General features: G+C 40.7%; 1 protein-coding gene across 1 annotated transcript; it reads left to right on the top strand.

Moving 5' to 3' along the window:
* Positions 1–1,834: 1,834 nt before the first annotated feature.
* On the top strand, positions 1,835–12,105 carry LOC137626401 (uncharacterized). Its single transcript, XM_068357437.1, has 4 exons — positions 1,835–2,366; positions 2,599–3,594; positions 6,752–6,919; positions 12,029–12,105. Exons 1-4 carry the CDS (start codon positions 1,835–1,837, stop codon positions 12,103–12,105), a joined length of 1,773 nt encoding a protein of 590 aa, XP_068213538.1.
* Positions 12,106–15,304: the final 3,199 nt, after the last annotated feature.

Raw genomic sequence — 15,304 nt, 5'->3', positions numbered from 1 at the left:
TGTGATTACTCATTTAGTCATTTCAAAATGTAAAGGTCAAGTTAAAAACAGTTAATAATTTTAACCTAAAAATTGCGTTTATTTCCATAAAATACAACAGGAATTTTCACCTAACTGACACAGGTAAAAACAGCAGAACTACCTAATTGAAATTTGAATAAAGACCGAATGGCATATGAAAAATGAAAAATGCCAAGAAAATGGTCAAATCAATTAAATCGTAAATCAATAATCAAATGACTAATCAACCAATGAAAGTAAAAATGGTGACTGAAATAATACCAAAAGTTCTACTAACTACTTTGAACACATTCCTCCCAGTCAATAAAATTTCAAACTTGATAGAGGGGAACGGAACACAACTTATGTTAATGGACACGCCACGAATGATTAAACCAGACAGTTTGAACATGACTTCCTAGCTAAATGTGCACATCGTCAAATAAAGGCTAGAAAAAAAGGGGGGACAGTTCCTTGGCCAAGGTTGAGCACCGTTAATTTGTACCCACGCTCTTGAGGGTTGATTGTAGACGTTGAAGTGGAAGCATCTTGTTCCATTAGCTTCCTTAAGTAAATTGTCGGGAGTTTCGAACTGATCACTCGAAATCCCCGCCATTTAACTCCACGAACGTTGCGTTAAATTGGGGTAAGATTGGAAGATCTCACGGGCATTGCTGCGAATGAGTGTTGTCCAGTACGTGACGGTATTGTGGCATAAAATTCAACCACTTGGTGGGGAAGGAGAGTGTCAGAGAGACAAAGTATTTATTATTTACGAATTACAAAAATGATATTATACTGCTTCACCACGATAAAAATATCGATGTATATGTTTAGAGCCAAGGACTCTCTAGTTTGTTGGATTACGGCAAATTATGGCCTTCAGCCGAAGTATTAAGTTTACCCTTTGATCTGAAGTAAGACTTTGATTGTTTCTCTGTCTTGTGGTCGATAAAGAAGCTTTATCAAACCCCTTATTGAATAAATAATGTAAGAGTTCCCTCGCATCTCCCAAGGACACTTTAGTTAGCGCGGGAGATCGTAGTTTTCCTCGTAGCTGTCCAGCACGACGCTCGTTCATCTCTGCCTAAACCTCCAACCCAGTAAGTTTTGCTATTGTTCGTCTCTCTGTCTCCGCTTCAAGCCACGTGATACCAGGTCAGTTCCTTTTTCTGAGTATTGTACGTAACTTTATATCGGTCTGTAAAATTGTCATCCCTGGGACTGGGGATTGGTTTTATGCATTAAAATACACCTGTGGACCTTGGTAGGTGATTAACCAAGGAATTATCGTTGTAATTGTGAAAATTTAGTCTTATTTAGTCCAACGTGAACTTTGTGCTTCATGAGCACATGTTGCAGACCCCCTAAGGGTGACAGTTCTATTTTTCAATTAGCTTAAAGTGTTAGTGTGTGTTATTTCTCTATCAAATGGTTATTTTTGTAATAAATTTGAAAATTGTGATCATATTTTATTGAATCCTGAATAGTTTTGGAAAGCAAACCTCTTCAAGGTCTTGTCATCGGCCCATTCCATCGGGCCTAGAATCATTAACTACAATAAGTCGGAGAAAATTCACAACATTTGGTCCTTCGAACCGGATGACAAGTGCTTTCCAGAGCTTGCAAGGAAATTCAATGAGGTATGATCTTTAGGGTAATGCTAATAGGAGAGAGAGGGAGAGACTGAACAAAGCCCTCAGTGTCCCGATGTGCGACCGACCGCGTGTGCCTCTAGTTTTTTGTGCCCCCATCTTCGTAACGTAAACCTAATTCTCTTCCTTCCTAGTTTGCCAAACCCCCCCCCCCCCGAAATAGAGTAAAGTCAGTCAAAATGGCGGTGGCCACGACCTTACACATCGAGGGATCGATGGGCCTCATAGTAGACTTACTGGTTGAAACGCAACGTGTGTTAGTTGAGACCTACTCTGAATCCGTGTACCAGAATCTGGTCACGCAATTGCAAGAGGAGGTAAGACAGCTAAGAGAGCTGTACAAGAATCAATCTGTTAAACTAGAACCTGGTTTAGAAGCCCGAATCAGGCACACGCTAGGAGAAGCTACGCGAGCTTCTACCCTTCTATATAATCGAATTGATAGAGTGAAAGTCACTCCGACGGGGAATGTTTCCCTCCCCAGATTGAAGCCGCTGCCTCTCCCCACATTTGAAGGGGAGGTGCAGGAATATGCTTCATATCGAGAGCTCTTTACGATACATGTGGATCGAAGAGCAGATTTGGATGATGTATCTAAATTCACATATCTGTTGGGGACTTTAGGCAGGGATCCGCTTAGGATCGTAAAATCTCTAAGCGTAACCGCCGCGAACTATAAGATAGCGTTGGATCTCTTAGACAAACAATATGGTAATGTCCATCAGACACTCGTAATTCTGCACAGAAAGTTGGCTAATATCTTTGTACCCTCATTAGATCCTGTAGAGCTGAAAAGGTTCCGTTTTGAATTAACAATTATAGAGGCTAAGTAGTAATGATATAGGCCATGGTATGGTCATGAGCCTTATTAATCAAAAGTTGTCAGAAGGGAAGCTCTACAGGAAAGTAGTTGAGCATCTGAGAAAGTGTGACTATACGCTAGATGAATTCTTCGACGCGATCGATTTCATTATTAGAATGCTCGAGGACGATGCCTTGCAACAAGGCGATAAACTTGAACCTGACAAGAGATTAGACGTCAGTGTAAGAGCGAAGTCGAAACCTGTTCAGAATAATTCTTGTCCCTGTTTTAACGAATGGCACCCGCCTCACGGATGCCGCCAAGTAACTGACGTGGCTGCCAGACGTCGCATTTTGCTAAAGAAGGGCCTATGTTTCAATTGCACTAAGTCTGGTCATCGGAGTGATAAGTGTCCCGTCCCTAACTCTTGTAAGAATAGTAATGGTAACCACCACACAGCCATTTGTGATAATTATAATGCGGGAAAACGACCGCAATCAGTTCCCTCCACTTCAGCCCCAAGTAATAGTAGTAGTCAGTCTACAACGTCCCGCCCCGTAGTAAATGCGACGCCTCGACAGCACGAAACTTCCCCCTGTCCATCTAAAGATAAAGTGGAATCCAAACAGTGCAAAAGTGCAAAGATTGCACAGATGTCCGACGTGGACCTCCCATGTACAATCTTGCTAACGACTATGGCCAAAATCAATCATAAGCAAGGTAGCAAGCGAGTCCGCTTATTTCTCGATACGGGAAGCCAAAAGAGCTTCATATCTGCGAAAACCGCGAGACAATTAGGCCTACCAGTAGTAGGAAGGGTAGCATTGAACATGGCTCCGTTTGGCTCCGCAGAGATAAGCGAACAATATGATGTCGTAAGCTGTAGGGTAGAGATGGGAAAAAGAATAATACGAATGAAGCTGGTGGCACACGAGAATGTTTACGTCCTGATACATAACGCTGGTTATGTACAATTTAGAAAGCATCTGTTGAGTAAGGAAGTCACGTTTGCCGATCCAGAGAATAAATCCGACGAGTTGAAAAATGTCCACATTCTAGTAGGGGCCGATTATTTTAGCTACTTCATCATAGGCATCGAGAAGGTTGATGGGATAAATCTTTTCCTGACTCATAATGGTATGTCGCCATATGGGAAAGTGCCGCAGTGGCTATTGGAAGGAAAAAAGATCGAACATGTGAAAACGCTCAGAGTCTGTAGAATTGCGAGTGAACCAAACCAGTTTGACGTAGATGAGTGGTGGCGTTTGGACCGTGTTGGCATCGCCCCATCAGAGCAATATACTGTTCGCAAAGCGGAAGCCATGCGAAAGGTGTCACAAAGTGTCGTAAAGAAGCCTGAGGGATATTAGGTTAGCCTACCATTCGGGTCGGATGCTAGGCCAGATACGAACTATTAAAACGCTGTAGCACAGTTAGAATCGTTGCAAACTAAGTTCAGGAAGGACAGGGAATATTTTGATCAGTATCAGGGAGTGACAAATAAGTACCTAGAAGCAGGCTTTATATCAGAAGTAAAGGAACCCAAGATTGAAGGGTATTATATGCCACATTTTGAAGTTAAGAAAGATAGCCGCACGACCCCCCTTCAGAATTTTGGCCATAGCCGTTGGCAAGATTGTACATGGGAGGTCCACGTCGGACATCTGTGCAATCTTTGCACTTTTGCACTGTTTGGATTCCACTTTATCTTTAGATAGACAGGGGGAAGTTTCGTGCTGTCGAGGTGTCGCATTTACTACGGGGCGGGACGTTGTAGACTGACTACTACTATTACTTGGGGCTGAAGTGGAGGTAACTGATTGCGGTCGTTTTCCCGCATTATAATTATCACAAATGGCTGTGTGGTGGTTACCATTACTATTCTTACAAGAGTTAGGGACGGGACACTTATCACTCCGATGACCAGACTTAGTGCAATTGAAACACAGGCCCTTCTTTAGCAAAATGCGACGTCTGGCAGCCACGTCAGTTACTTGGCGGCATCCGTGAGGCGGGTGCCGTTCATTAAAACAGGGACAAGAATTATTCTGAACAGGTTTCGACTTCGCTCTTACACTGACGTCTAATCTCTTGTCAGGTTCAAGTTTATCGCCTTGTTGCAAGGCATCGTCCTCGAGCATTCTAATAATGAAATCGATCGCGTCGAAGAATTCATCTAGCGTATAGTCACACTTTCTCAGATGCTCAACTACTTTCCTGTAGAGCTTCCCTTCTGACAACTTTTGATTAATAAGGCTCATGACCATACCATGGCCTATATCATTACTACTTAGCCTCTTGATCTGCTCAATTATAAATGTTAATTCAAAACAGAACCTTTTCAGCTCTACACGATCTAATGAGGGTACAAAGATATTAGCCAACTTTCTGTGCAGAATTACGAGTGTCTGATGGACATTACCATATTGTTTGTCTAAGAGATCCAACGCTATCTTATAGTTCGCGGCGGTTACGCTTAGAGATTTTACGATCCTAAGCGGATCCCTGCCTAAAGTCCCCAACAGATATGTGAATTTAGATACATCATCCAAATCTGCTCTTCGATCCACATGTATCGTAAAGAGCTCTCGCTATGAAGCATATTCCTGCACTTCCCCTTCAAATGTGGGGAGAGGCAGCGGCTTCAATCTGGGGAGGGAAACATTCCCCGTCGGAGTGACTTTCACTCTATCAATTCGATTATATAGAAGGGTAGAAGCTCGCGTAGCTTCTCCTAGCGTGTGCCTGATTCGGGCTTCTAAACCAGGTTCTAGTTTAACAGATTGATTCTTGTACAGCTCTCTTAGCTGTCTTACCTCCTCTTGCAATTGCGTGACCAGATTCTGGTACACGGATTCAGAGTAGGTCTCAACTAACGCACATTGCGTTTCAACCAGTAAGTCTACTATGAGGCCCATCGATCCCTCGATGTGTAAGGTCGTGGCCACCGCCATTTTGACTGACTTTACTCTATTTTGGGGGGGGGGGGGTTTGGCAAACTAGGAAGGAAGAGAATTAGGTTTACGTTACGAAGATGGGGGCACAAAAAACTAGAGGCACACGCGGTCGGTCGCACATCGGGACACTGAGGGCTTTGTTCAGTCTCTCCCTCTCTCTCCTATTAAGGTTACCCTAAAGATCATACCTCATTGAATTTCCTTGCAAGCTCTGGAAAGCACTTGTCATCCGGTTCGAAGGACCAAATGTTGTGAATTTTCTCCGACTTATTGTAGTTAATGATTCTAGGCCCGATGGAATGGGCCGATGACAAGACCTTGAAGAGGTTTGCTTTCCAAAACTATTCAGGATTCAATAAAATATGATCACAATTTTCAAATTTATTACAAAAATAACCATTTGATAGAGAAATAACACACACTAACACTTTAAGCTAATTGAAAAATAGAACTGTCACCCTTAGGGGGTCTGCAACATGTGCTCATGAAGCACAAAGTCCACGTTGGACTAAAAAAGACTAAATTTTCACAATTACAACGATAATTCCTTGGTTAATCACCTACCAAGGTCCACAGGTGTATTTTAATGCATAAAACCAATCCCCAGTCCCAGGGATGACAATTTTACAGACCGATATAAAGTTACGTACAATACTCAGAAAAAGGAACTGACCTGGTATCACGTGGCTTGAAGCGGAGACAGAGAGACGAACAATAGCAAAACTTACTGGGTTGGAGGTTTAGGCAGAGATGAACGAGCGTCGTGCTGGACAGCTACGAGGAAAACTACGATCTCCCGCGCTAACTAAAGTGTCCTTGGGAGATGCGAGGGAACTCTTACATTATTTATTCAATAAGGGGTTTGATAAAGCTTCTTTATCGACCACAAGACAGAGAAACAATCAAAGTCTTACTTCAGATCAAAGGGTAAACTTAATACTTCGGCTGAAGGCCATAATTTGCCGTAATCCAACAAACTAGAGAGTCCTTGGCTCTAAACATATACATCGATATTTTTATCGTGGTGAAGCAGTATAATATCATTTTTGTAATTCGTAAATAATAAATACTTTGTCTCTCTGACACTCTCCTTCCCCACCAAGTGGTTGAATTTTATGCCACAATACCGTCACGTACTGGACAACACTCATTCGCAGCAATGCCCGTGAGATCTTCCAATCTTACCCCAATTTAACGCAACGTTCGTGGAGTTAAATGGCGGGGATTTCGAGTGATCAGTTCGAAACTCCCGACAATTTACTTAAGGAAGCTAATGGAGCTTCATGGTGATAATAGATTAACTTCTTCCTTTTGTAAGAGTCAAATAACTGTAATAGAAAAAGAGATCGATGAGGTTAAACACTTTAATAAAGAAATTAATAATGTTTTGGAGACACATGAAATAATGAACAGTAATGAACAATATTATAATGAGGAGTTAGATAGTCAGGCAGAATATAGCATTCAGGTTAGTATAGAGCTCGACCAATATGAACAATATATAAGTGAGTCAAGTGGGGCTTCTGGCAACTTATCTGCCGATAAAGTTTTATAAATGATGTCTAGAATGAATATGTCTGATGGGAAACCCCCTCCTTTAGAATGTGGAATCTTTAGTGGTGAGGAGAAAGATAAATTTGCTTTTAATTCATTTCTTAGTCAATTTAATAATGTCATTGGGTCCAGAAAAAATCTGTCCGATTCTGCCAAACAAATACTGTATATTTACATGGGTACCTTAGGGGCTATGCCTTGAAGGTAGTTAAGCATTTGGCTATTTCTGACTGTAACTACCACTTGGCAATTGAAATGTTAAAAGAAGAATTCCTTGAACAGGACAAACTCAAACAGCATGGATACCTTTAAACAATATATTTATGAAAGTATGTTAGCAGCAATAGACGGAAGTGAGCGAACCCCGGTCAGGATATTGGGCGACACAGGTTGTAAACATAGTGTGGTGATACGAGGTGTACACCGGTTGGTGGAACAGTCTCTCACAGGGGACTCGGTTATTTTGAAGGGAATAGGAGGTGAGGAGGTTACCCCTATTTGCCGTTTGAAAAGGTCATGCGAGTTGGTGACAGGTAATTTTGACTTTGTGGTAAAGGATTATTGGCTGTCGAAGGAGTAGATGTCCTGTTAAGTAATGAGGTTGGTGGAGCGCCATTTTTGCCTTGTCCCATTGTAATGGAGAAACCATTGAAGTATAGTCATACGACTGAACTCGAGAAGGATTACCCATGTCTGTTTCTAGTTGTGGGATGACTAGGAGTATGAAAAAAAAGTGGCTGCTGAAAAAAAAAAATCGAATGAGCCATGAACTTGGTAAATTTGTTTTCCAAAGAAGAGGATTCCCTTGATGGTACGCAAAAGAAGAACTCCCGAGTAAGCCCGAGCGAAGAAGAATGACCGACGAGTGGACAAGAGGACAAAGAAGAAATGTACCTGGAGGAAATAGAAAATAGAGCGTTAGAAGTAGGACAAGTGAGTAGGAAAAGGCTGATAGGATTGCAACGGAAGGATGCAACGTTAACAGAGTTATTGTACCAGTCTTCGACCTGTTATTATCTTAAGGATGGGTTGCTTATGAGGAAGCATAGACCTGCCAATATCCCTGGGAATGCTGAATGGGGGATATATTGTCAAATATTAATTCCTACATCGTTGAGAAGACAGGTGATCACTGTAGTGCACGAGATGGGAAATATGGGGATAAGGAAGACGACGGAGATTATAATACACTTTTTGTGGCCTGGCATGCATAAGAATGTGAGCCACTTTTGCCGTGCATGTCACTTATGTCAGATGGTTGGAAAACAGAACGAGTACATTAAGAAAGCGCTCTTACACCCGATAGAAGTGCAAGGAGAACCCTTCAGCAAGGTAATGATCGACATTGTGGGACCTTTACCAAGGTCGATAAAAGGTCACGAATATATGTTAACCTTAATGTGTCCAGTGACGAGATGCCCAGAAGCCATACCCGTCAGGAACATCAATACCAAAATAATCGCTGAGAAGTAACTAGACTTCTTTACTAAGTTTGGTATACGGGAAATCGTTCAAAGTAACCAAGGAACGAATTTCACATCAAAATTATTTCAGGACGTAATGAAACTGTTGGATGTGAAACAACAACTATCAACTGCTTATCATCAGGAGACCCAAGGTGCATTAGAGAGGTTTGATCAAACTTTGAAAAGTATATTAACGAAATTCTGCAACTAAACGGGGAATGAATGGGACATCAGACTACAGTTGATGTTATTCGAGGTACGTAACGCTTATCAAGAAAGCATGGGATGTAGCCCAAATGAAATGGTATTTGGACGAGAAGTACGAGGACCGATTAAAATGCTAACGGAAAAATGGAAGGACCGATAGGAAACAACAGGAGAATATGTCAAGAATTTGAGGAAAAGGCTCAGCGAGATAAGGAAATTTTCCTTAGAAAACCTTATTGAAGAAAAGGTTCAATTTGAAAAGTAAGGACAGACAGTTTTCGATAGAACAACAGGTATTAGTTTTCCTGCCGTTAAGGAGATTCCCATTCACCAACAAGTTACAAGGACCATTTAAGATTTTGGAGAAGATCAGTGACCTAACCTACATTATCGAAACCCTAGGAAGAAGGAAAAGTCAGAGGAAAGTACACGTTAACCTACTGAAACCCTACTTCAGTGAAAACGAGACTGAAGCTTCACAAGTGTATGGCGCAAACCATACTATCCACGGAAGACGATGACAGATATGAGGTAGGAACAGTAAGCAAAGTGAATAATTTGTCTATCATTCGGAATTTGGGAGAGAAATTAACTCATTTGGACCAGGAGCACCAAGAGGAATTAAGCCGATAAATTAGAAGTTTCCCTAAAATTGTCTCAGATGTCCCAAAATGACCAACCTGACGAAGCATGAGATATACCTCAAATCAAAGGAAAGACCATTTAAACAATGCACCTATCGACTGTTGCTGTATCACCGTGAAGTAATGAGAAAAGAAGTGGACTATTTGTTACAAAACGGAATAACCGAACAAAGTTCTAGCCATTACAGTTCTCCATGATTGTTCATGAAAATAACGGACGGATCTTTAAGGATGTGTATGGACTACCAAAAGTTAAACTCAATCAGTGTGGCCGATTGATTATCCATTGCCGCTCATCGACCAACTACTCGACAATATCGGACAAGCGAGGTTCGTCTCCAGGATCGACTTGTTAAAAGGCTATTATCAATTTCCTTTGGACGACAACGCAAAGTTGTTATCAGTTTTTATAACCCTGTTTGGGTTATATCAATAAACCACCATACCATTTGGTCTAATGAACGCCCCCACTACTTTACAATATGTGGACAAAGAGGACGAAGAAGGAATCCTTCACCGTGTTTGTTTCATGTCATCGAAGCTAAAAAAATTATCAGCGAGCACACTTGACAGTTGAAAAGGAACTACTAGCGTTAGTCACAGCAATAAAGAAGTTTGAGGTCGAAGTGAATCGACCCCAAAATGAAGAGATGACAGCGTATTCGGATCAAAATCCTTTAACTTTTGTCAATAAGATGAAAAATAATAATCAAAGATTAACTAGGTGGTATTAATGTAAAGCATATATCAGGTAAAGAATACGTGCTTGCAGATTATTTATCTTGGGCTGAATCGATGCATTCAGGCACGGAATAAATAATCTTTTTGGCGGGAGCTATCTTACGAAGCTGATCCAATGTAGAGTAAACAAAATCGTTTATTCATGATTCATTTATATATTTCATTTGTACATTGAAGAGATGAATAACCAGCCCATAAGATGAGGTCCTCTCATGTAGATTTAAGTTTATAATGTAAATTACACAAGACTTTCATCGTTAATTTCCTTCTAGGATAGATAGATGGAGTAGGTGTATATCTCACAAAGATTGTGGTATATTTATCAACCTGGGAAGAACATCTCCGAATCCTGAAGAAGGTATTTCAAATGCTGCGAGGTGCATACCTGATGATTAACCTGGAGAAGAGCGAATTTGGAAAGGCCACAGTTCGGTACTTGGGATTTGAAGTAGGATAAGAACTAATTGCCCCAGTAGCCGCTAACGTTGAAGGAATAAGGAAAGCATCACTCCCCACAATGAGGAAGCAGTTACAACGCTTTTTAGGGATGGCAGGATTCTACAGACGTTTTTGCCCGAACTTTTCAGCTGTATCCCCAAGAAAAAATTTATATGGACCAGCGAGTGCCAGAAATCATTCAACAGGATAAAGGCCATATTAACTTCAAAACCAATACTGTGAGCATCTGATTTCAACAAGAAAATCTTCATCCAAGTGGATGCATCGGATAACGGAATTGGAGCTGTTTTATTGCAAGAGGACGAAGAAGGAATCCTTCACCCTCTTTGTTTCATGTCATCAAAGTTGAAGAAACATCAGCGAGCCTAATTGACAGTTGAAAAAGAACTACTAGTATTAGCCACAGCAATAAACAGTATGAGGTTTATGTGAATCAACCACAAAATGAATAATATACAGTGTTTTCAGATCATAATCCTTAAACTTTTGTTAATAAGACAAAAAATAATAATCAAAGGTTAACTACATGGTCATTATGTTTCCAACCATATTGTATTAATGTAAAGCATATATCAGGTCAATAAACGTGGTTGCAGATTATTTATCTCGGGCCGAATCGATGCATTCAGACCCGGAATAACTAATCTTTTTTTTGGGGGGAGCTATCTTACGTAGCTGGTCTAGTGTAGAGTAAATACAATAGTTTATTCATGATTCATTCATATATTTTATTTGTGCATTGAAGAGATGAGTAGCCAGCCCATAAAACGAGTTCCTCTCTTGTAGATTTAAGTTTATTATGTAAATTACACAAGACTTTCATCATTAATTTCCTTGTATTCTTCATTCAAGTCAGTATATGTAAATTTGTTATTTGTAAGAATTAACATTTTATTTCACATATTTTTTTATGAAGTCTTCCGTAACTGTTTGAGAGTGTTATGTAACCCTATAGGATAGGAATAAGGGCTTATGCAATGTTCTTTATATTTTTATGAGGTATTGCATCATGCTTGTGAATAAATACGAAATATGCCATGTGCTTTGGAAGGTTCTCGAGTGCCCTGGTGTTACCTCTTATCTTTTTTTTTATGTCGGGGACAAAAGAGTGGGTGGAGCTAGCTGACTGAGTGACCTGTCTCGCATTGCGTGAGTACATGTTCGGCAAAGCAATACTTAGTAACTCTGACGTCCTTAGGCCAGCCCCACAAGCTTCCCAGATCTTTGGCAATCTTCTGGAAGTAGCCTTAAGACATAACCATCTCCTCCTCTCCCTCTCCCTCATACACAGTTGAGTGAATTTTTTTAAAAGTGTTCAGTGAAATATCGAAGTTTTGGTGTGATGGTTTTTTAAACATAGTGATTACTTATAAATATTCTCTCAGTTTTTATAAACGGCTCTTTAGTAAGGAGACAGGTATTTGTACTGTGATCTGGTTATCTATTTTCATTAATTATCAAGCTTAAATATTGTATTCAGATTTTATTTAAAGTGAAACAAGTGATTATATAATTTTTATAAGTATTATTTCTTTTTTCTTAGTCTTAGGTTTATTCAGATATAATATTTCTAGTCAATTGACTACATATAATTTCCAGATCGTAACATTTTTGTCTTAATCTAAGTTTTGTTCAGACTTAATGTTTTGAGTGCTTTATTTTGTTTTTATGGAAATTATTTTCAAAGTGTTGTAATTCATATAGAATGTATTTAATTTTGTAAAGAGTGTTTTAATCCAATCATCAGTACCCCTGTTAAAGAATCGTTTTGAAAGAGTTTTAAGCATAATTACCCATTTTTGTTTTGAGTGTACTAAAGAGACCTTTGGATATTGCTGTTTGAGAGTTATATAGGTGCGTCAGAGTTCGGGTCTTAATATTTCCAAGTGTAACAGATTTAATGTAAAAACAAACAGGTGAGTTTGGAACTAGAGAGGTTGTTTAGCTTACCAGCAGAAATATATGTAATATTACACGTTGATTCCCAGATACTGGACCATAGAATAATATATTTTGGATGCCCAGACCCGGGAGTCAATGTATGATATATATATATATATATATATATATATATATATATATATATATATATATATATATATATATATATATATATATATATACTTACTTTACTTTGATGGCTGCTTTTCCAGACCCATGCAGCAGGGGAACCCCACTCTCTACAGGACCTCCACTGTCGTTTTACCTTGTTCCTTCAGAGTATTTAACGTTTCATATCGCGTATTGTTCAATTAAAATCAAATCGTAACTGTCAAAGGACTCGTGAAATAAGAAAGTCTTCAGTTTCCTCTTGAAAGCCTTAATGTCTTCAGTCATTCGAATGTTTCGTTGGAGCTTATTATATAGTCTCGGGGCCGCATGTTTAAAGCCTCTGGAGCCTAAAGTAGACATAAATCTAGGTTCCAATAGTTTGAAGCCATCTGTAACTATTCTCGTGTCAACACGATTTGTTGGATGCGCAATATGTAGCAATTCTCTTAAGTATTTTGGACGCCCGGTTCTGATAACTTGGTGGGTTATTGTACATATTTTAAATTCAATTCTTGCTTTAATCGGCAGCCAGTGTAAATCGATTAGTATAGGGGTGATCCTTTCTCTAGGTGGGACACCTTTTATCAGTCATGCTCCTCTGTTTATTATGTTTTGTAATTTCTTAAGTTGCACTTTTGGTAAATTGTAATAGATAGAGTTGCAGTAGTCAATCCTGGTAATAACACAGTTTATCACAAGTTTCTTTACAGAATTTTCGTCCAGGTACTTTTTCATAAACGTAATATTTCTTAGATGATAACCAGCACTTTTTATTACATTATTTATTTGGGCATGTAGAGACAGGTTTCAGTCAAGAAATACACCTAGATCTCGAACTTTACTAGATATCGGCACCGAGTCATTATTTATGTTCATTTGAATATCACCTAAGTTTCTCACGCTATTTCTCTTGCCCACCACCATGATTCAGTTTTGTTCTCATTTAATTTTAGTTGTTTAAATGTCATCCATTCTCTAACACTATCAAGGATTCGGTTTACAGTTTCAGTAGTGTCGTGTATATCATTTTTGGAGAAGTAAAATTGTGTGTCATCTACAAATAGTTTAAACTTCACACCATGCCTTTGTAGCATTTTCAATAGACCAATAGTATAGATGCAGAATAAGAATATGCCAAGTACACTCATCTGGGGTACCCCTCTGTTTAAGGGTTCATATGATGAATAAGAGTTTCCAATTTGTACACAGTAATTTCTACCAACTAAAGGTACCCTGACACTTGCACGAATTTGTGGCACGCATTGTCACGACTTGAGTCGTGAACTCGTCGTGAACTGGACTGAAGTCGTCGTGAACCTGTCGTGGCATCGTGGCATGTCATGGCGAGAATTTTGAAATGTTCAAAATTTTGGTCACGACAAAATTTTCGTGAACTATGCGCGAACTGTTCATGAACGCATCGTGAACAGTGCGGGACGATGCGGGAGGATGCGTGCCAGTGCGGGATGATGCGGGAGGATGCGTGCCAGTGCGTGGCAATGCATGCCATGCCACGACTGTCACGAATTGCCACGAATAGTTCACGAACAGTTCACGTCGAGTTCACGAGTAATTGACGACATGTTCACGAATATGAGCGCGTCGCAGCGTGGTCGTGCCTTCCCACTGACATGGTCACGTGTACTTCACGCATTGATGGCACGAGCAGTTCACGACTAGTTTACGCACTTCAGGAACAGTTTCTGCATGGCACGAGGAGTTCACGACCAGTTCACACCAGTTCCCGACCAGTTCACACCGGTTCACGACCAGTTCACGCCAGATCACGACGAGTTCACGCTAGTTCACGACTACTCCGCGACAGTGGCGCTCGCGTCGGTGTTGGCGGGTATATATAGAGCTTCGAGGACACTACTCGCCATTACAGAGCTCGCCAGTGAAGAGACAACTTGCCAAGAACCAAGCTGACAAAAGGAAGGGGAGAAGGCTAGAACCCAACATGTTAGAGGCAGAGACCGCTGATAGAGATAATTCTCCTCACTCATCAATATCAAGTCTCGATCTCGTGATCCCGGAGACACAGCAGGATACAAGCCAGAGACAGCCATCCAGTGAGGATGAGATGAAGCAGAAGAGGTGGGTTCGGATGTCAAAGAAAGAAATTCCTGACTACCACTGGACAGAAGAGGCGGAGACTATGTTGGCCGACCTTGTGAAGGAGAACCCCATGCTGTTTGACAAGAAGCACAAGGAGTGGATCAACGTGGTAGCCAAGAACAGCCAGTGGGACCAACTTGGAGAGCAGCTGGAGCCTCCTGCCACTGGTGCCCAATGCAAGAAGCGTTACGAGAACTTGAGGACCAGGGTGGGGAAGATTATGAAGAAGGAGAAGAAGAGTGGAGCTGGCCAGCCCCAAAGGAGTTCCCGTGAGGACCAGATCATGGAGACGTGGTCTTTCCTCATAAAGCACATCGTCCGGAGAGAGACAGTCCCCAGTGAGCAGTTTACTGGCTCAGAATCAGGTGCAGTGACGGTCAGCGACGGAGACAATGATGAAGTGAGGTCCACAGGTTCTCACAGCCAAGCATCTACCAGCACCTGGAAGGACAAGGGCAAGGGGAAGCGGTCCACCCCAACAACAATAGACACCACACCTAGCGACACCTGGGTGTCCAACAAGGACATCAGTACTGTAGTGAAAAATGTGAGAATCCCAATGTCTACATGTAGATTGTATTCCAGTTTCATCCATTGTTTTTGATATAGAATGTGCAATATGTTGCATTGAAAGGCTGTACTAAATTGT

The sequence above is a fragment of the Palaemon carinicauda genome, chromosome 1 (genome assembly GCF_036898095.1).
Source record: "Palaemon carinicauda isolate YSFRI2023 chromosome 1, ASM3689809v2, whole genome shotgun sequence".
Lineage (NCBI taxonomy): Eukaryota > Metazoa > Arthropoda > Malacostraca > Decapoda > Palaemonidae > Palaemon > Palaemon carinicauda.
This window is presented reverse-complemented; position numbering and strand designations above follow the sequence as displayed.

Excerpts from the sequence above, each read along its gene's own strand:
- LOC137626401 (XM_068357437.1), top strand. The coding sequence starts at position 1,835 with ATGGCGGTGGCCACGACCTTACACATCGAGGGATCGATGGGCCTCATA. Across the intron at positions 3,595-6,751 it reads TCTTTTCCTGACTCATAATG|AAAAAGAGATCGATGAGGTT; the intron begins GTATGTCGCCAT and ends TAACTGTAATAG. Across the intron at positions 6,920-12,028 it reads CCAATATGAACAATATATAA|TCTTAGGTTTATTCAGATAT; the intron begins GTGAGTCAAGTG and ends CTTTTTTCTTAG.